At 43.6% G+C, this 22,026-nt stretch overlaps 1 protein-coding gene across 3 annotated transcripts in view; it reads right to left on the minus strand.

Moving 5' to 3' along the window:
• SMURF1 (SMAD specific E3 ubiquitin protein ligase 1) overlaps nucleotides 1–22,026 on the minus strand; it is a 300,045-nt gene that overhangs the window by 191,134 nt on the left and 86,885 nt on the right. For all 3 annotated transcript variants that reach the window (XR_013602082.1, XM_078665048.1, XM_078665047.1), the window contains exons 3-4: nucleotides 10,186–10,294; nucleotides 4,499–4,632 (exon numbers count right to left, since the gene is read on the minus strand). Coding sequence is in view for 2 of the 3 variants with exons in the window: in XM_078665048.1 (XP_078521174.1) it covers nucleotides 4,499–4,632; nucleotides 10,186–10,294 (243 nt within the window). In the remaining variant the exon portion in view is untranslated. The remainder of the gene's footprint in view (nucleotides 1–4,498; nucleotides 4,633–10,185; nucleotides 10,295–22,026) is intronic.

The following is a 22,026-nucleotide window of genomic DNA, read 5'->3' on the forward strand; positions in this document are numbered from 1 at the left end:
CACTGGCTAGTGATTCAAGAACTTGGTCCCCTCTGCTTTCAGGTTTCTTCTTCCTCGATCCAGGCTTGGATCCAACGAACTTTCCTTCACTGGTCGCCTGCCAGCAACTTCCTTCTTCCAGGCTCCTGGTCCGGCAACGAGATCCCCGACGTCTTTTCAGACCTATGCAGCTGCCGCCCCTGGGCTAGGTAACTTCGGCACTTCGGTGTCCCAGCATAGCCTCACTATCCTAGGGTCAGGATCCACTGTCGTTTTCTTCCTACCAGGTCGGGTTCGCCCGTGAACACTAACTTTGCCTTTACTAGCTCCCATAGACTTTGTCCCGCATCCCGTGTGAGAGTGCACACTCTGCACCCGAGTCCCCTCGGTCTCCTAGAAGTAATCTAACGATTCTATAGTCAAGTCCTAGCGAGTCCAAAGCCTATTAGTACTGTACTTACCTGCTAGTAATTTCGCATTCCACTTTTAAAGTATATGGTTTTTCGTGCCCCTCGGGCATTTGTGTATAACGTGCTAACTTAAGTATTTTCGTAAGAGTTTTGTTGTGTGCCTAGCACCCTGTCCTCATAAAGAGTACAGGGTTGTTGTGATTCTAATAAATACACTGTTTATTTTCATAACACTTGTGTGGTGTCCTTTCACTGGGTGTTCAAGGGGTAATGTGATGGTAAAACAGCTGGCTTAACACGCCCTCTAGAGTCTTAGCCTTAGACTGCTCGTATCCATGCTACTAGGATAGCTGGTCTATAAGGTTGACTTACAACCAATCATCAATAAGGGTTGTTTGGACTGATATATAGTGATCACTAGAATAGTGAACACTGCACATCAGGCCAACTTCTCACACAGCGAATGCAAAGACAACGTTTGGCAGTGTTGGCAAGCTTTCTGCCTTCTCTATTTGGAGGAGCAGTACATGGTGCAGAAGGATTTCTATACTGTCTTTTGGTGGCCCGTATAACAATCTGCTCAAGGGTGACTGAGAAGACATATGGGAGTGTTATTTGGCACCTTCTATTTTTTGGCAAGTGCAGAATCACAGACGCAGTTGCAGCTGGGGCTTTCATAATTTTAAGGATTTCCTCCCAGATATGGGGCTGATTTGATAGTTTTTCTGACAGGTCCCTTGAAATCATATGGCCAACAATCCTTCTCCTTTGTCACCAGTAAATCAAAACCTCTTTGACACCCTTTCAATGAGATGGTGAAAACTGTCATAGGGCGTAGAATCCACTGCTGGAGAAGCATCACCCAGGGCGGTAGTCAAATACTGATCCCATTCAGGGTCTGAATAATGAGGGATGTTTTCAGATAACCATCCGTATCTGGGGACTGTGATGGAATAAACTGAGGCTATGCTGGTGACAACTCTGACGAGATACTGGAGCAGGTTGAAATAACAGCACTGGTTAAGGAGGTGTACTAGATCTCACCTGAGGTCTGGAACCAGTTGTTGTAGGCATTGACTGTTGTCGCCTAGAACAAATGGCTTGCACTTGTGGGCAGTGGCTATAATCAGGGCCACTGGAATTATGAGATTGTGCGGCCACAGTGTTTTTTGCATAGTTATGGATTTGCCAATTAATCCCTCTTCTGCTGCATAGTCTGTAGATTTGAAAGAAGAAAAAAAAAAACATTGCTAGCTCAAACGTTACTTAAAATGCAGCAACACGTGTGGCCATGTGATTGCAAATGTTGACTGGTGACCTTTCTGTTGCTTATTGCTGAATTTGAGTGTTAAATTGCTACTAATGAGGACCAACCCATGCACAGACTGTGTTAACAAGTGTAAAAATGGCAAAACAATGACAGAGCGCTATAAAAATGTGATGCATTACGTTGCATAAGTTGCCTTTTGAGCCACATAATTTAGTCAACCCTTTCGCATAATTTGGCCCTCTCCTGAAACATGATTCTATGTCTATAATGATCTGTTAACATCATGCGTAGATCCTTAACGAAGCCCATCGGTGTTTGCATCCACCTTTCCTGCTCATTTTGAATTGCTTGTTCTGAAGGTTACATGCCAAACTGCCATCCACCTTCATTTGTGCATTTTGTACATAAAAACTGATGGGTGCGTTCACCTTTACTTGAAGTGAAAACGGTCTGCTCATATTCCTCATCTTTTGTCAAAGACATGATTAACTGAGTTGTCCGATAAACTGAACCAAAAAGGACCCTCTTTATGCAATTCTTCTGTATCAAACAATTGTCTTGGTTGATAAGGAAACACATTGCTAGGGGAAGCCTGTTCAAGCATTACATTTGAAACTACTGTTATTCTGGTTCTCTTTGGAGAGGTTAGTATGTGTTCCTTTGATGTAGTTATAGTCTTTGTTGATGGTGTGATGATCAGAAAAGCTGTGATTGTCAAAGCTGTGGAAAATGTAACTTAAGATATGATTTGAGAAGTCACAGTTGACGGTATCTTAGTTACTGGTTTTCTTGTTGTCAGGGATATAATCAACTAGGTTGACTGTTTTTTTTTTTAACAGATGGCATCATTGCCACAGTCTTCATTGTTGGTGAAAAAGTTTCAAAACTTGTCTCTGGTAAAGATGAAGAGTGACTTAATGGTTCAGAAGTGAACTTGTATCTTTTAGGACTCTGAGGTGCTGATGATTTTAGTTGAAGCTTCTCTGACCGATTCTTGTCAGTTCTAACGGCTAATTCTGAAGAAGAAATTCCTCCTGATTTTTTAAGGACTTTCCTGTGAGGTTCTCCTTTAGATTTCTCTTTTGAAAGATGCCCAGTGTGGAAATGCGCTATTTTAAGAGATTGAGGAAGTTTCGCATTACCCAGAATGAGTTTCCTCAGATCTCGACTATGCAGCCATAACACTCTTGCTTCTCTGTCCTTTAATGTTTTGTTGAGAACGTACTACTTTTTTTTTTTTTATTCCTTGGCCTTATGAGCCTGATAAAGACAATATATACATCCTTTATGTGGGTCTTCATAGTGCAGTTCTTTTTTCCACATTTCCCACATGGCCTAAAAAGGATCTTCCTTGTAGCTTCAGACAGTCTGTATTGTTATAATTGACTCCTTGAAAATGTTGTTATATATATAGAAATGGCCAACTGTCTAAGTAAACAGTTCACAGATATTCCCTTCACACATGTTGAAAATCTGAACTTGCTAACCTGGGTGGTAAGAAGACTGCTGAGCTTTGCTCTGATTGGGTTAGTGTGGGTGTTTTTATAAAGATAGTAGGCTACTATTGGGACTATGTTAAAGTAATTATTAGGGGTCCCGGTTTCATGGTATTTATTTTTGACATTTCCGTCTGTATTTTTCCATATTTATATTTTGTCAACTTTATCAGTATGTACCCAAATATATTGTGGGTTTTGTTAAAAGAATAAAACTGAAACTGGTATATTTCCACATTTATTTAACCAATAAATATGCAGTCATGCTTGAATGCCTGCCATGTTTCCATGCTATGAACAACCCCAGCAGAAGATAATTCAATGCAATTACATGGAAATATGCACATTTCAGTATCATCCTTGTGCATATCTGCTGCTGTTTAAGCGTCTTTACTAAAATTCCTTTTTTAACCCCAGTACCTATCAATTCACAGTTATTGGCCTGGCAGTCATGGCAAAGTGCATTTGGAATCACTCAAAAATCACCCAATTTCAGTTTTTATCCGCATTAAAAAATATATATACAGATAAGAAAATAAATGTTTTTATGTCTGTCTTTATCTGTAAAAATCAGTAAAAACAGAAAGCCTTGGTTATTATATACAATGCTGGACTAACCACCAAGTATACCTTGGGGCTCTCGCCACGACGATAGAGTTGTTTCAAGCATGTAAATCTATGTAACATCTAAAACAGCAGAACATGTTCTAGGGGTCGCCAAGTATCGTTGCATAACATGCAGGGAGGCAATATATAACTGGGGTGGGGAGGAGAGGTATGAAGGAGAACATATACTATATATATTTAAGGGTATTACCAATACATCACCAACAATTTACCACAAGTACCTGCAGTGATGTAAACGTTTAAAATATGGCTAGTTACAAAAGACCAGACACTGAATGCTCTAACAAATACGGGTTCAAGTATCACTTGAATTATAACCCCACCTGCTATATTTCTTTGGCAGAATGACACCACACATTACTCCCATCCCCAACATGCTTCTAAACGGTGAACCACCAACACTCATCCAGTGCTAAGGAAGAAACAACTATGAAAGTCACAACACAAAAGGGTGAACAAATGCTTTATGGAACCGTGTATGGTATAAGAAATGAAACAAATACTTTCAAAGAATGCCTTTGCTTTACGCAACAAAATGACAATTCAGTTGAATAGCTAAAACTTTGCAGTATGTATGTAGTACACCGGATGAGGACACTGAGCCTGTGACAATTTCATCTCATGATGTTGAAACAAAGATCGTAATTAGCATCCATGTTCTTTAGTCAAAATGATAAATGTGGACCACAGTACACAAACCAGGGTAATTTGCTTACATCCAGTATCTTTTAGCCTGCTTATGGCATTGGAAAGAAGTCGCACACATCCTAGGAAGCCAGCTCCCTGTTTCTTGTGGATTTTTTTGTGGTTCCATACGCTGATTGTGATTGAATCTGTTTTTCCAACATACCTAAAATATTAAAGAATAAATCATTAAGACTATGAATTTAACAATGATTTTTATTTCACTCATTTACAACAAACTGGGAGCAAAGAAATTGGGTTCATTACAGTAAGGTAAGACCTATAAAGGTTTCCAATAATTCAACCAACTGAATCAAAAATGCGACAGTGTAGTGAGTGGGAACTTGGCTGGATAGTTTGGGAACCTGGTAAAATAAATTAATAAATCAGGAAACATAAGTGTGTATAATCACTTTATATTGGCAACCTGAAGTAGCCAGTTCCAGAGGAATAACAAGTTCAGACTGTAAAAAGAGGACTCCTAACAGAAATGACTACCTTAATCATAAACTAAACTGAAAACTAAACATTGATTTCTAAACAAGTTTGCATTGATTTGCCAGACATGTGTCTGTATTAAACAGCTCTCTTTGCATCAGCTTCCTCTGTGGTTAGTTAATTCTAATGGCACACCCAGTGCGGTGATACTAAGCAAACCTGGTGCACCTACCCAGAGAGTTTCACATTCATTTTCAGTGATGAAAAAAGTAAAATATGTCACTCCCACAAGTGCCTTACACAACTGCAGTTGGCATACATTTTCAGAGTCCTCTTTGTGGCATAGTGCAACCCTTTCATTATGGTAAAAATCATTTCTGCATATAAGCCTTCTAATATGAGGAGGAACTATACCCAGTCACCCAAGATAAAATACTTGGCCTGGTTTGGTCTGAACATTTAAGTTAGGGTTTGACCCTCTACCTTTAAAATAAAGTTCTGAAACATTGGATGCAAGCCTTCATTTACACTCTGCGATCTTCAGAAAATATTGCAATCCAGTGCTCACGATTAAGTGGGGCTTTGAAGCAGGATGTGTGCTAGCTAGTTCTGTCATATGGTGTGGTCTATTGATTGAGTCACTGTAGGAAGCTGGCTCTTTATGATACATCATAGATCTGATATACTGTGTAAAGCGTCCAGGTGTTCCCTTGCTAGTGGACTGGGGCTTGCTATGCAATCCCAAAGTACTCTATTAGGGGGTAGTGTGGTCGAGCAACCTTAGTCAAGACATTTGCAAATACACACAATAATTAATAAATGACAAACTACTCAAGAAGGAGACCAACACTAATTTATAAAAACAGCAAGTATCTCCATATATGTTTAGGCAGCAGAGAAAAATCATTCAGGTTAGTGCATTTTTAAATATAAATTCTTTTCACTTTAAAAAGTGGACACTAAGTGCAATTTCAGAGTTCTGCAATGGAATCATAAGAAGGAAGAACAAGTTCTGCTAACAGGTGCAGTGCAGCGACTTGCAGGACTAAACTGCAGGAGTTAAGGTGAGTGGCAGGCAAGGCCCAAGGCAAATCCAGCAGAATAAGGGTGGCGGGGTGCAAACCAGCGTCAGGAGCTCAATGTATTTTAATGGAGATCGGTCACTGAAGAAAGAGGCTGCAGGCTCTGGCCAGACCGGGTGGAACAGGGTGGGGGGTGGGGAATCAAGGCTTGAGATGCTCTGGGAAGTAGGGACACTTTGGGGGGGGAAAAAATCAAGGCTTGCGATGCTCTGGGAAGAAGGGACACTTTGGGTCCTCTTCTCCACAGTACAGGGTCGACAGATGCAGAGGGGTCTAGGCGTTTAAAATTTTTTTTTTAACGGGAGCAGTCGAGGGGGCCTGCATGCGAGGCTGCAGGCGACATTGAGGAGTCCACAAGGGGTGAAACCACTTTGGACTGAAGCTATGGAGGGCTGAGGTACCTTGTTGACACCGGTGGCAGACTTAAACTCGGGCCGGAGGCGACTGGTGCAGTGGTGGCTTCAGGTATCCGGTTTTAGCAGTTCTGGAGGCCTCAGTCTTCTCTTTTGGAGTTTTCTTCAGGTCTGCTGTTCACCAGACGTCTTCAGTCTTCTTCAAAGGCAGGCAATCATCCCAGGTTTCTGGAGTCCACATCTGCAGGACGAGTCCACGTTGGCACAGTTTGACAAGGGATGCAGACAGTCCAGCAGGGTTGGTACCAGGAAGCTGCTTCTCTCTTCTCTGCTTTTGCGGCTCTTCGGTGTCCTCTCTCTTCTTAGGTCGTCAGGATTTCTTTGGTGCAAAGGGCTTCCATTAATACTGAATTTAGGGGAGTGTAGGTTAGTAGCCAATGGGCTACTGACCCTTGGGGTCACTATGCCCCCTATATGACCACTTCCTGTGGGAAGTGGGCATAGCCCTGTCCCATAATTACTAAGTATGCAATCAAAAAGTTGGCTACTTCTGTAAAATCATGTCTACCTCACAGTAGCTCACCTCAGGGGATGATACTAGTCTGATGGTGGCACGCTTACCTGACAAGCTAATTTTCCCATCTGTCCAGGTGCCAAGAGGGCTCTGGACAGAGGGAGGTGGCTCTCTCTCCTGTTAGGGGAGCCAGATTCACATTCCAAAGGCCGCAACATCTTTCAAGTTCAGCCATTCATTCTGTGGGAGGGAGGTGTTACACCATCTTCCTGGACAGTCTTTTGTTCTGGGTCTCCCGAGAGCAAAAGGCTTGAGGTGGTCAGAGCAGTGTCTCAGGAGGCAGGCTGGTAGAAGCCAGTCAGCAAGTACACCTGAGGCTGGTAGGTTTTCGAGGGGACATCTCTAAGATGTCCCCTGGGTGCACGTATTGGTCAATCCACTATTGCCATTAGTGTGTGTTTAGCAATACGAGACGTTCAATACCAAACATCGCTATTTTCAGTGAAGCCATCATGTAGCTGGAGAACTCGTTTTCACCAGTGTCCATCACATGTCTCAAGATGGCTTCACTGGTCACATGTACAGGCAATAATATGACTGACCAGCAGAGGGGCATATCTGCTCATGCAGGTATGCCCTCACATGTAATATTCAGCACCCTGCCTTAAGGCTGTTAAGCCTGCTGTAGGAGTAAATTAGAAAGATTACATGCAGTAGTAGGGGACATGGAACACAGGGATGTGTGACAGGTCGTGTTTTCACTTTAGTCTGCACCAAAATACGCGGCCAGCAAAGGCAGTCTTGCATGTGTATAGTGAGGGGAACTTAGGGTGGCACAATTTGTGCTGCAGCCCTTAGGGAACCCCTTTAGTACATCAGTGCCTAGGTACCAGGGTACCATTTACTAGGGACCTACATAGGGTGCTAAAAGTTATGCTAATTGGGGGAACAATTGTACAGTTTTGGGGAAAAGCTCTGGACCTGGGGACCAGGTCAGCAGGAACCACGTGCCCTTTCAATCAAATCACTTCATTTACCAGGTAAAGAGTGGAGGTGAGTAGGTCAAAAAGGGTCACTTTCCTACAGTCACGTAATCTTGGAAAGAGGTGGTGGTCGATTTGAGCCAAGTGCTTTCTATTCTATCCTATTCTGATTTAAGGAGCGCATGGCTGTCACACTGGGGCTTCCCAGCGCGGACGTTAACAGATTAAGAAAAGGAATCAAAAATTAGAATAGCCAGTTTGTCAATAGCTTTATAAACTTCTCGAATGAGGTGCATGCACCAAGTTTCAGAAGGAGTTACACAACTTATGACCCAGAAAGGCAAAGGAGCACCCTCCCTGCCCTGCCAGTTTTACTCAAAAAATTACAGCAAGATTCAGACTACATGTGTGCAAAGTAAACCTCAAGGTGTTTGGATTAACTAGCAGCCTTAAGTGGGTTGGTCCAGAACAAGGCATGCAGCCCAAAGTATTGAACTGGATTAGTTTATCAACACCGAGTCAGTGCAGTTTCCGTAAATGAAAAGAAACCAAGGCATATTTTGCAATATGACAAGCAACTAGCTGCAGCACTGACTAATCAAAAACCACTCATGGAGGTTTTGGTAGCCCCTAAACAAAGAACATTGGCATAAACAAGTCTAGAAATAATCAAGGCTTGCACTATCATACTTTGGATAGAAGAAAGTAAAAGCCATAGTATCTTCCTCAAAGATCTAAGTAGGCCAAAGTAGCTGGAGACCATATTATTTATTTGATGGTCCCTGGTGAGCGAATCTGGCCAGAAACCCAGATTTTGACCACCTGGCTGGGTTTGGGAAAATACCCCAGTTCATCTAGCCACTAGTGGTGAGCCCAAAAATGAGGCCGAATACCAACCAATAAGACTTGGGTCTTATTACTATTCAATTTTAAACAGTTATTCCTCATCCAGCTCGCAGCCTCCATGAGACAGGAACTAAGATTAGGTGTTCTAGAATCATCCTTAGCAGAAAGTGACACAATCTGTGTCATCTCATATGAAAACAAAGTCAGACCATATGTTTCCACTATATCGGCCAAGGGGCGACCATAAACATTAAACAGTGTGGGGCTCAATGAAGATCCCAGTGGAACTACATGTGGCAAATGACGCACAGAGGACACATAGGGTTCGGAATTACTTGAAAAGAGCGATCTTGCAGAAAGGAGTAAAAAAAAAAAGCTATGTCCTGGATGCCATTTTCTGCTAACATCTAGAGGAGCACCGCATGGTAAACAGTATCAAACAGCGGATCCAAATTCAGAAGGATAAGAGTTGCAGTTTCCCCTCTATCCAGAATCAATCTGAGATACTCAGTTACTCCCAGCAATGCCTGTGCTTTATAGCAAAAAGCATTCTTGATCTTTGATGCTGAGATTAATTCAGTAGTTAGGACTAAGTTTTGCTTTAGTCAATAATGACAAGACTTTTTCCAGTTCTTCCCTCTTCATTCATGTCCCCCTCTTTTCACACAGAAACTAAAAATATTTATGTTATTTATTTTGTTAGAATGGTCTAAGAAGTGTTGCTATAGTTTTTTCAGTAGAAGTATGTGTATTGTTTTTTTAAAGGATTGCATTTGCTTATATAAATTCAGTTAAAAAAAATGTAATGAACTGTTATGTGACAGCTAAGTCTTGATCTCTTATGGAGGTGATCCAGTAACTGGTAGATTTCAACTGGGATGGCTTCAACACCCTTGAGGAGGCCAGACACCTAGTAATTTTGTTTCTGTATTAGTGTATGACAAGGTTTTATATCTGTGGAAGACAAGAGTAACTACAATAAACTAATTCTGAAGCAGTTGCCTGGCTCCATTCACGCATATTAACGTGGTCTTTGGTAGCTGAACCAGACCAGAACAGCTGCCAAGGAGAACTACACAAGCAATGCAGAAGGTTGGAGAGATTTCCTTATCTTGTGGACCTATGAAGGTCATTTTATATAGAAGGTCAGGGTGGAATTTTACATGGGGGGGTTCCGGGCTCATCGAGAGAGAAGAACTATTAAAGACAAGTTCATTTGGCACAGTGTTGCCCACCAATATGCTTGTATAAAGTGACTGTGTCAGCATGAAAAAAGGGAATCAAGTGTTTGCCAACTTACAGCACACACCCTTAGGAACTGCCGGCCAGTATTATACGATTCTTCCATGCAAGTCCAATAACTGGGTTTTTTCACTAAAGAGAAACTTTAAACCCTAGCGGACATCTGTGCTAAGCCAGGAGGTTGGTTGGCGAACTGGATTTTCTACAAAGCCTTCTAGTGCTCTTAGAGAACATTTTAAAGAGCCACAAACATTAACTCACAAATCGTAGTGTTGATTCCACTTGGGATCCAAAGTGTTCTTTACAGTGTCGGTTGAATGGCACTGACCAGATCCGTCAACCACGATTTTTGCAAATGGGTCAGGTAGTCCTGAAGTAAAGAAATGGAAACATTTAACTATTACACATTTCACAAATAAAATGTATTACATGTGCAATATATTTAGAACATACATTTAAAACATTTAAAACATGCAACTATCACATTGTTTCCTTCATTAACTGCTCAAAAAGCATACCAGAAAGTGGGGTTAATAATAATGAAGCTTTATTTTATACATAAGCCTTATTACTACCCATTCTTCCTGCATCGTATGCAGCTACATTTTGCAGCTCCACATAGGAATCCTTCATCCACCTTAGAATGCAACAAGTAGCAACAGCTGTAATGCTGAACTGTGATGCAGGTCCAGTCCTAAATGATCTAGAGAGAACACTTCTTATGTTTACAGAGGTCTCACCCGACATCAGGAAATTATTCGAATCTATAAATCTGTTGTGTGAGGCTTCCACATTAATTGGTGAACATTCTCAGCCTGTGTGGTAGAGTTCTTGCTAGTCCAGTGGCATAAACTCCGTCCAAGTGATTTTTTTCGCACAACTTTACCTTTTCCTTCATCGCCTTCTTTAATTTTTATTTATTTTAAGAGTTTTATATAGCGCTAGCTAGACCCGGGGTATCAGAGCGTTTTACATGAGATTCAACAATGTTACAGAGTTACATTCAGTTTCAATTACATTAGTTACAGACAAAAACATTTAAGGAGCATAGAAGACTCGGAAATACAGAGGAAGAAGGGAAAGGGGTATGGTAAAAGGGGTAGGAGGGAGATATGACGGAGACAAATGGAAAGTCTGCCCAAGGTCCGCCTGGGTAGGTTGAGGGCCGGGGGGGGAAGTCCGCAGCCCATCTCCTCTATAGCTATCCAGTAGCTCCACCGGGCATCGGCCAAATGGCTAGATCTCCACGGAAAAACATTTAAAGAGCATAGAAGATGAGATGAAAGGAGCATAGAGGGGTAGGGGTTACGGTAAAGAGGTGAGAGGGAGGTATGATGGAGAGACAAATTAAGACTTACTTTCCTTCACTTTCTGTATTTCTTTCCTTTACACTGGGATTAGGACCTTTGGTATTGGGCTAGAAGTTTTTCATTTTATCCTAGTGTAACATAGCTTTCAGGCACCGAGTACCCCAGTGACAGACTTACTACTTCAACACTACTAACTTATGTTTCTCACAATTATATTCATTTCAGTTAATAAATCTTCAAGTGATTGGGTAACATTGTCTTCCTCATTAACCCTTCACCACTACGCCGATGCTTCTCACATGTACATCTGACAGTAGTAGTAGAGTACTTTCTTAAAGGTAATAAGCATACAGCTATTTCAGATCATATTTTTTAAAACGCTTCCTAACAGAAAAATATTCTGCCTCACCATTATAAAAAATAAAAACGTACAACATGCAGGATACACTGCACTTTTATGGTTGCCTTAAAATTGGCTAATTGTCAGTTTATAACAACCCAGTGTCTGCACCTAGCCCAGACTGGCCAGTAAGGCAAGCTGTGCAGCAGGAACTTTATTAGAAAACCAAGGCCCCCAGGAACAGCAGATCTACGAGGCTCAGGGGTGTACCCGGAAGCACGAGAGAATATGGGGTAGATGGTGTGCCCATTATGGATTGCCTATGTAAACTGTATAACAGTGATCTGCGTTTGTGATTACCAGATGCTCTGGTTCAGAATGATTCTGTCATCTAATTGTCAATCTCAGTGGAATATATATATATATATCCAAACCTCGCAGGAAACCCCTTTGAAGAAGGCCACAAGAAGAATTGAAATCATCACTTGGTTTATTGACAGCATGCAAGCAGGCGACTTGGAGGAGCATGCATCATAGGATCCTTACGCCAGACGCGTTTCGAGAGTCTCTGCCTCTCTTCTTCAGTGGCGCGCTGTTTGCAGACGATTGAAAGCACTGTTCTACTGCGCACCCTTGATTAATCACCTGCCGAGGTGGGCGTTGCCGACCCCATGGCTTTCTGGTTGTTGTGGTGCGCTGTGTCAAAACTCCAGTGAGCGCGCTGTTCAATGTCCCAATAACATAAATCAATTGTCCCAAGTGGGTTTGATGAAAGCACCAACAGTCGCATGCCCCGCTTTGTTGCTGTCAAATGTGAAAGGACAGGCACCACCCTGCAAAGGTGCCTACCCGTCTTCCTCCTCGTAGTTCAAGCACCATGATGGGCACTTGACAAGACCCGCACAGTGGCGGTGGACCTTCTTTCACGACCGGGACCGGCCGTTTTTAAATCCAAACCTCGCAGGAAACCCCTTTGAAGAAGGCCACAAGAAGAATTGAAATCATCACTTGGTTTATTGACAGCATGCAAGCAGGCGACTTGGAGGAGCATGCATCACAGGATCCTTACGCCAGACGCGTTTCGAGAGTCTCTGCCTCTCTTCTTCAGTGGCGCGCTGTTTGCAGACGATTGAAAGCACTGTTCTACTGCGCACCCTTGATTAATCACCTGCCGAGGTGGGCGTTGCCGACCCCATGGCTTTCTGGTTGTTGTGGTGCGCTGTGTCAAAACTCCAGTGAGCGCGCTGTTCAATGTCCCAATAACATAAATCAATTCTCCCAAGTGGGTTTGATGAAAGCACCAACAGTCGCATGCCCCGCTTTGTTGCTGTCAAATGTGAAAGGAAAATGGGAAACGGCCGGTCCCGGTCGTGAAAGAAGGTCCACCGCCGCTGTGCGGGTCTTGTCAAGTGCCCATCATGGTGCTTGAACTACGAGGAGGAAGACGGGTAGGCACCTTTGCAGGGTGGTGCCCGTCCTTTCACATTTGACAGCAACAAAGCGGGGCATGCGACTGTTGGTGCTTTCATCAAACCCACTTGGGACAATTGATTTATGTTATTGGGACATTGAACAGCGCGCTCACTGGAGTTTTGACACAGCGCACCACAACAACCAGAAAGCCATGGGGTCGGCAACGCCCACCTCGGCAGGTGATTAATCAAGGGTGCGCAGTAGAACAGTGCTTACAATCGTCTGCAAACAGCGCGCCACTGAAGAAGAGAGGCAGAGACTCTCGAAACGCGTCTGGCGTAAGGATCCTGTGATGCATGCTCCTCCAAGTCGCCTGCTTGCATGCTGTCAATAAACCAAGTGATGATTTCAATTCTTCTTGTGGCCTTCTTCAAAAGGGTTTCCTGCGAGGTATATATATATATATATATATATATATATATATATATATATATATATATATATATATATATATATATATATATATATATATATATATATATATATATATATATATATATATATATATATATATATATATATACATATATACATATATACATACACATATATACACACACACATATACACACACACACATATATATACATACGTACACATACATTTACACACACACAAATACACACACACGCATATATGTTTTTCTTTACAACCTAGTCAAATTTGGTTATTAGAAAAAAACACGGCCCATTTAAAACAATTACTTTTGGCAGAAGCCTGCGACTGTGGACTTTACCCGCAAAAACGGAGAGCACATGTGGCACGTGGATGTTCTACATTTACCTTCTGCAACAAGATGAAATGACAGAGGAAGCACTACTGGGTTGCCTAGGCAATAGAAGAGGTCTATATGGCAGATGCTACTTGCGTTCACTAAACTATACTCCGGGCCAGTGGAATTATGCGATTCCGCGGCTGTGGCTTTTTTCACATAGTGATGGATCTGCCACAAATCCATCTGCTGCATAATCTGCAGCGAACAAAAAATAGTTTCTAGCTAAAAAGGATCAAGAGTTACTAAAAACACGTTGACATCCATTTGGGAGCAGTGTAAGGCCCTTCGCAAAGGTTAACTACTCATGTTTCAGTTGCTTATATCTGCATTTGTAGACTGGTACTACAGAGGTGAAAATAATTGCCCAGACAGTATTACCATGTATAAAAATGTCGAAATAATGAAGTATCACTATCAAAATTTGCGCCACATTATACAACATAGTTTGCTCTGTCTTATGCACAATAAGATTCTGATACCAAACGTTTAGCAGCTCAGTTAGTCCGATACACTACAAGGCATAAAGAGGCAGCATAACTAAGCGGTTTGAAGAAACAGCAGATCCTTATTCCACAACAAATTCACAAGATGTTTTTCAAGTAATCTAGAATGCATACAAGTACATACTCGATAGATAAAGGTAGCGCTTGGATGCTTCGTGACTACGCAAGCTAACAAAACACAAATCGCAAGCGAACAAAACACTAATCACAGGCAGCATGCCAGCCTTCTTAAACCAGCACCTCTCTACTAGTGCACAAAACATTGGTGCAGCATGGTGAGACTAGGGAAAACAATATTAACTGACACCCTCTATGTGGAGTTTTTCCTGATTTACAATAAGGCATTTTTTGGACTTAACATTGAAGCTATTGTTTATACCCAATTGGCATGTACGGTGCCAATGTTACCACCACATATACACTAGAACGGTCATACCCATTGATGTACTACTGTCACAGTTAATTCCAACTCCATTGCTTTACATATATTCAAAAAGAAAATATACTTATAAAACTAGTGAACGATGGTAGGGCAATACACAAGGAATCTCCTGGCTTGCAAAGGATATGAAGTAAAGTATTTGATATCTTATTGCTGTTTTGTAACCAGCAATACAATTCAAGAGTAAAAAGTTTAATTTTAGGGAGGTTCCTAAAAGAGATAGGAGTACAAGCTCAAATGCTCAACAGGAATGGAGTGTGGTTGCTAATGCCTAATTTCTTCTTGAATTTGGAGAGAACAGGGAGAAAGGAACACAGAGTTTTAGTTGGTTCTTCGTACTGAAATTACTTGCACTTTGAGGGTGTGTGTTACAATAAGTACGAATGATGCATAATGAAATAAAGAAAGGAGTGAGACACATGGAGCCAGTCTAAGCTTATGAGCATAAAGGTAATATCTTTGCCCCAAGAAATAGCTAACATATCTGATCAAATAAGAAGTCTGACAAGTAAAATGAAGTCACCTATCTTGCACAGCAGATTAAAGAGAACAGCAGCATCAAGCTGCTAAAGTGTCACTTGGTAGAGAACCTCCCAAAAGTAAGTGGGCTCCAACAGAAAAGCTTCCTAAATTGGTAATTTCTTCCAACTGTACGAGTGGAAGTATAAGGTAAAATGTAATCGAAAAAGCCTAACAGATGGGCAAAGGAGCACTAAGGTTACTGATCTGTCATAGGGACTCATTCACCCTCCTAACTAAATGCTTTAATAAAGAGTAAAGGTAGCAATACGTAAGAACTTAGGGTGACATTATGCGAAGCGAATAAAATAGCACAAGAATTGTTCATGTGTGAATGATTTTAAAGGAGTTATTAGATGTCAATTCTGCCCGCATGCGAGTCTAAGAATTATTTTTCCTCGAAGTGGACTTAAACATGGTTGTCAAAATAACCAAATGTTAGGTTAGCCACAGGTAGAGACACTGTGTTGGGCAAGCATTTTCTTGAAGGTACACCAGTTGGATGACTAGCTATTTTCAATATATGCACTGTAACTAAAACGCCCACCATTGCACATGCTTGAAACATTGCCACTAGCCGAGAGGGCTGTCTTTTGATCATGCAACTCTCGAGCAGTTGTGAAAAGTTTTACAGACGTGCATGCTATAGTAATTACTGGAGACACGATGAGGATAAACATAGGTTTATTCATTACAATAGAGACTGCTCTGGAAGGGCATCTTGTTCTAGCAACTGCCGTTGATCAGTCAATTGACCACTAACATTCTAGCACAGAACACTATGACCTCTTAGACATTATGACATTCAGCACTACATTATCCTTTCCCTCTATGCCGTGATGTAAAATGATGTAATGATGTACTGTGCACTATGCTCTCTGTGGGTAACCGTGATCCAAACAAAGCCATTTGGGGGGGGATCGCCATCCCATGCATTTAGATGTCCAACCTCTGGTAATTGAACACCGGTCAAATGGGTGAATTCCAAAGGAAATGATTGCAAGGGCACAAATACTACCCAGAATATGTACTGCTGTGCTAACAGAGGAAAGAGGACTGCAAACTGGAAGAGGTGAACACCACTCGACTGTCTCAAAGTCACAAAAAACACAGTCCACAGTCACACCCCCCCCCCACCCCCACCCCTTCAAATATTGACCACAAAATTAACCACCCGAGGTGGGTCGTGTCACATTGCCAAACTGGAAAGACAAATCTGCATCCACAGACCCAGAATCTGGAAAGTCGGAGGCAACATCTGAACTGCTCCTATCCCACTGCAATGCATAAAGGAACTAAAGACAACTCTTCAGGGAACACTACACGCCAACATAATAGAAACCTACCTGTCAAATAGTCTGCCTCTTGGTAAACTATTAGGATTTTTAACTTTCAGGCTCTTAAACATTGAAACATCTCAAGCTCGTTAAAATCAAAAGTTTTAAAAAAATCACAAACTACTAGAACATTTTGGAACTTTACAGAAACTTAAAGAAAGCACCCCAATACCACCAATTTGATTCTCTTTTTTTTTATTTTTTTAAACAAATTTTATTGGGTTTGGTTTTGCACAACTTACATCATTGATTACATTTCCTATATTATTCAAGTTTACTTAAAGTAACCCTTTACTTTATAATCTTAGATATTGAATCTAGGTATGAGCAGGATCCAATACAGGAAGTTTCAATAAAGAGTGTTCTTGGCCTGTTCTGCCCAAGTACTCAATCAATGCTAAAAGTAACCACCCCCCCCTCCCCAATTCCCACCATCGGTGCGCGGAATATGTTACAGTCATGGAGGTTAGTAAGTACAGGAGTCGTCAGGCAGTGGTTCGTGCTATGTATCTGTCGTGTTATAGGGGTATGCTCCAATCATGGTGTTAGTTCTCCGATTCGTGCCGTGTGTCATAGTCACGTAGTGCTTGTACCAGTGCATCCCATGCCCGCGCCATTTCTAAAGCCTGGTCATTCTGTTGTCGTCGTGCCGATTGAAGCCTCAACATGCTTTCGCCACCAACCCATTTAAGAAACTCGTTTCGCCACCCAGTGCCCGTGGGACCCGTCATCGCCTTCCAGCGTCGTGTAATTTCACGTTTCGCAAGGATGAGCCCCATATCTATGGATTTGCTTGTAATCTTATTTTTAGGGGTGTGAGGGAACCAATGTAGAACCCCAACGGCCATGTCAAACACTAAGCCTCGCTCTGTTATCTCGTTAAGAGTGTCTCCCACCGTCTTCCAGTAAGGAGTTAAAAGAGGGCATGTCCATAGCATGTGTTCTAATTCTACACCAACTGCCCTGCACCTGGGACATCCTGCGGAATCTACAGCAAAGTATCTTTTGATCTTCCCCGGGGTCAGGTATGCCCGATGAAGAATATAGAAGTGCACTAGTTGAAATCGCGCAATGCGTGTGCTTTTCCAAGCCCTTCTCATCAGTTGCATCCATACTGTCTCAGGGATCTCTTCCTATATCAGCTTCCCATTTACCCTTCAACGCCACCAGAGGAGGCAATCCCTCATTGGTCATTCTGGAGTAGAGGCACAAGACCGCTTTAAACGTTCCCGCTGTCATCATAGTATATTGGCAAGCCATCGTTGTTCTCGGTTCTGTGAGCCCCTCTCTCCAATGTGCTTGTATTGCTCCTGTGAGTGCTGAATGCAGTAGGAAGTCCCCTCTAGGTAGTTCATAGCGGTCTAAGAGTATCGGAAACGGTAACAGCGTTCCGTCTTCGTAAAGGTCCCCCAGGACTTGGATCCCCGCCTCCTCCCATCTCTGCAGCTGCGACCAATCTCCGCCGTGTGGCAATGCTGTCAGCATTCCTAGCGGGATTTCAGGGGCGTATGGGTTCAACACGCACGCCCTACGCTGACCAATTTGATTCTCTTCACCAATTAATCTAAAATGATTCATCAACTCACTAAAAACTACCACATACAGGACACATTCTGCACATGAAATTAAAATAATCTATGCGATGCAGTCACCCTCACTATAATCACAAAATCCTCTCTCAAAATTGGTCAGTCTCTTCCACACACTCCTAAAGGTTTTCTCACATGGAACCCATTCCTTCATCCAACCCCTTGTAGGTGAAATCCCTATACAGCTGCGGTCATGCAGATGCAGAACCACATCCGAAAAATGAGCACTACTTCAGCCTTAAATCAGACCCAGGCTACAGCACCGGAGCAGAATCAATATGAATAGGTGATGTCCTAATATTCATTAACAAAGGAGATTTCCACCTTTCGAGTCTCCAGGAGTGGTTTGTGGTAGATGGCTCAAGGCCTTCTAAATAACCTCACTCTTGAATAAGAAACCCAAATATGGAGCGTTGATGGTGCACATCAATGCTCAAAAACAGGTGCCAAATTGGTAAAATGGACTCCACCTGATCCCTACACAAATTGCTGTATTTTTTTGTACATTAAAAAAAAAAAACATTCCTGCATAATCACAACCAGAATTTGGATAGATAAAACCAATTATTCTGTTGATGAAAATTTACTACCTTCAAAAAGCCAGAAAAAATGCAGCACAAGCTTCACCAGCACAAAAACTGGTAGAGATTAGGCATCTGCACCAACTGAAGGCATTTAGACTGCCTTCAGCGGTTCCCATTGCATATTATGCCTAATCTGGAGCAATTAATTCAGCTCTATAAAGCCCTCCTTGAACATTGCGGAAATTGCTCAAGGTCACATGTGGGGCTACATTCTGAGGTATTGCATGCAACTGTAAAGAACCCCCCCCCCCTCACACACACCACCAAAGAAATGGTCTAGTGTCTTAAGCCATGCCTAAATCATCTATTTACAGATGTGTTCCCTTGGCATGCTATACTATTATTGGAGGCCTTCTCAGAAGTGCCTTTTAAAGTGTCCAATGCCTTCTTTGGATTATTGTGTCCAGTTCGCAACGTCCCACCTGGAGTATTTCTTTTACAATTAGAAGACGCATTTGTCATTTAGTGCAGTGTAAGTGGCCTCATCATGGACAAGGACCCACTATGCGGCATCCTCATCTACAGACCACCAGGACCCTGCACCCAGTCCTCAACTACCATCGCCGAACTCGCCGCACCCCAAGCCATCACCTCCACGGACTACATCCTACTCTGGGACCTGAATTTCCACCTCGCTAACCGCAACGACCCAGACTCCTCCACTCTCCTCGACAACCACGGACTGAAGCAGCTGGTCAACACGCCCACGCACAAGGCTGGACATACCCTCGACCCAATCTTCGCAGGTGGGACCAACATCCGCTTCAGCCACACCACCCAGCCCCTTTGGACGGACCACCACTACGTCCATTTCACAGTCAACACCATCACCGCACCCAAGCCTGCCCCACGCCCGCCACGAAGGAACTGGAGTAAGGTCACAGAGGAGCACCTCAACAGCACCTCCTCCAAGACCCCCAAGCGCCATGACCAACACCAACTCCGCAGCCAAGGAATTTCACTCGCACCCCTCCGCCACCTCACCAGACAATGCACCCAGAAGGCCACCTGGTTCACCACAGAACTCCAAGAAGCCAGACGCTCCTGCAGACACCTAGAGAAAACCTGGCGAAACCAGAAAACCACAGAGGCACAGGACAATCACAGGAACGCTATGAAGGAATACCACCAGCGCATAAGAGACACCAAATGTACCTTCATAAGAGACAAAGTCCAGACCAACGCTACCAACATCAAGGAACTGTTCAACGTCATAGCAGTTCACTAAACAACCCAGCGTAGCCACGGTCATCACACCATCGCTGCAACTCTGCGACAAGCTCAGCTCCTACTTCCATCTGAAGATCAAGGTTCTCTACGACGAATTTCAATGAACAGACGCCGGATACCACCATCCCCCCCTCTCTGCCGAAAAGCCATCCATCACGACCTAGAATCATGCCACCATAGAACACATCATCGCAACCATGAAGAAAACTCACTCAGTAGCCCCATCAGACCCCTGCCCACCGCACATATTCCACAGGGCCGCCACTGCCATCGCACCTGAACTAGGACAGACCATCAACACTTCCTTCACATCCGGCATTTTCCAGACAACTGGAAGCAGGTGTAGATCAAACCCCTCCTCAAGAAACCATCGGCCCACCCAACGGACCTGAAAAAGTACCGGCCCATCTCTCTTCTCCCCTTCGCTGACAAAGTCACTGAGAGACTCGTAAACCCTCAACTGACCACCTTCATCAAAGAGAACTCCATCCTGGACACCTCCCACTCCGGATTCCGCAGCACCCACAGCACTGAGGCCACCCTCCTTGCTGCCACAGACGACATCTACATGCTACCCGACCAGGGACACACCGCGGCTCTCATCCTCCTGGACCTTTCTGCAACCTTCAACACAGTTTCACACCGCAAACTTGCAGCCAGACTACACGACGCAGGAATACAAGGAACCGCCCTCGACTGGATACAAACCTTCCTCTATGTCCGAACCCAGAGGATCAGACTCCCTCCCTTCCTCTCCGAACACACCGATACCATCTGCGGAGTTCCCCAAGGATCCTCGCTCAGCTCCACACTCTTCAACATTTAGATGGCCTCCCTCGCCGCCATTGTCAGACAGCATGGGCGCAGCATTGCATCCTACGCTGATGACACCCAGCTCATCCTCTCACTCACGAAGAAACCCGAAGACACCAGACTCTGTTTCAGAAAGGAATGAAGAATGTGGCAGCCTGGATTAAGACAGTTGTTTGAAGCTCAACTCTGAGAAGACGGAGGTCCTCCTCCTCGGACCCTGAACCTCCGCCTGGGACAACACCTTGTGGCCCGCCGCCTCGGGAGCCCACCCACCCCCACAGACCACGCACGAAACCTTGGCATCATCCTCGACTCCTCCCTGTCCATGAACCGCCAGATCAACGACGTCACCTCCACCAGTTACAACTGCTTACGCGTCCTCCGCAAGATTTTCAAATGGGTCCTCTTCCCCCCCCCCCCCCCCCCCCGACTACAGGAGAACAGTCACCCACGCGCTCGTAACCAGCAGACTGGACTAATGCAATGCCCTATACGCCGGTATCAATAGAACCCTTCTACACAAACTCTAAACCAACCAGAACACCGCAGCCAAGACTCATCCTCGGGACACCACGTCATGAACACATGACCCAACGCCACTGGCTTCCCGTCGAGATCAGCTTCAAACTCTTCACCCACGCCTACAAATCACTCAACATCGGACCCAAATACCCCAACAAAAGACTATCCTTCCACGCACCCAAGAGGAACCTCCGATCCACCGACATCGCCCCGGCAGAGGTCCCCCACACCTGCAGAAACAGAACAGGTGGGAGAGCCTTCTCCCACATCGCAGCCAAAACCTGGAACGAGCTCTCTGAACATCAAACGCGCCAGACGCTGCACACTTTCAGGAAGGACCTCAAGACCTGGCTCTTCAACTGATCCGGAGCTGCAGCCCCCTTTATGTTTCTCAGATTGTCAGAAGGAAATCAAAGCCACCAATTTCAAAACTGCTTACGCTCGGTTAGGTTTCCAGGCTCTCTGTCATGCACAGATTTAATTTGGTCCCACCATTGTTTCTCAATGTTTCTGTTATAGATGTCACCATGGCCATCCCAAAATCTGAGTGCATTTTTGTTTGCTATTATTTCGTAGATCAACTTGCGTTTTGGATCATTGGTCTTTTGCACAATCCACGTTTGGCTAAGTTACGCCCAATGGACAAATAGGTATCACATTTCCCT

Source organism: Lissotriton helveticus, chromosome 10 (assembly GCF_964261635.1).
Source record: "Lissotriton helveticus chromosome 10, aLisHel1.1, whole genome shotgun sequence".
Lineage (NCBI taxonomy): Eukaryota > Metazoa > Chordata > Amphibia > Caudata > Salamandridae > Lissotriton > Lissotriton helveticus.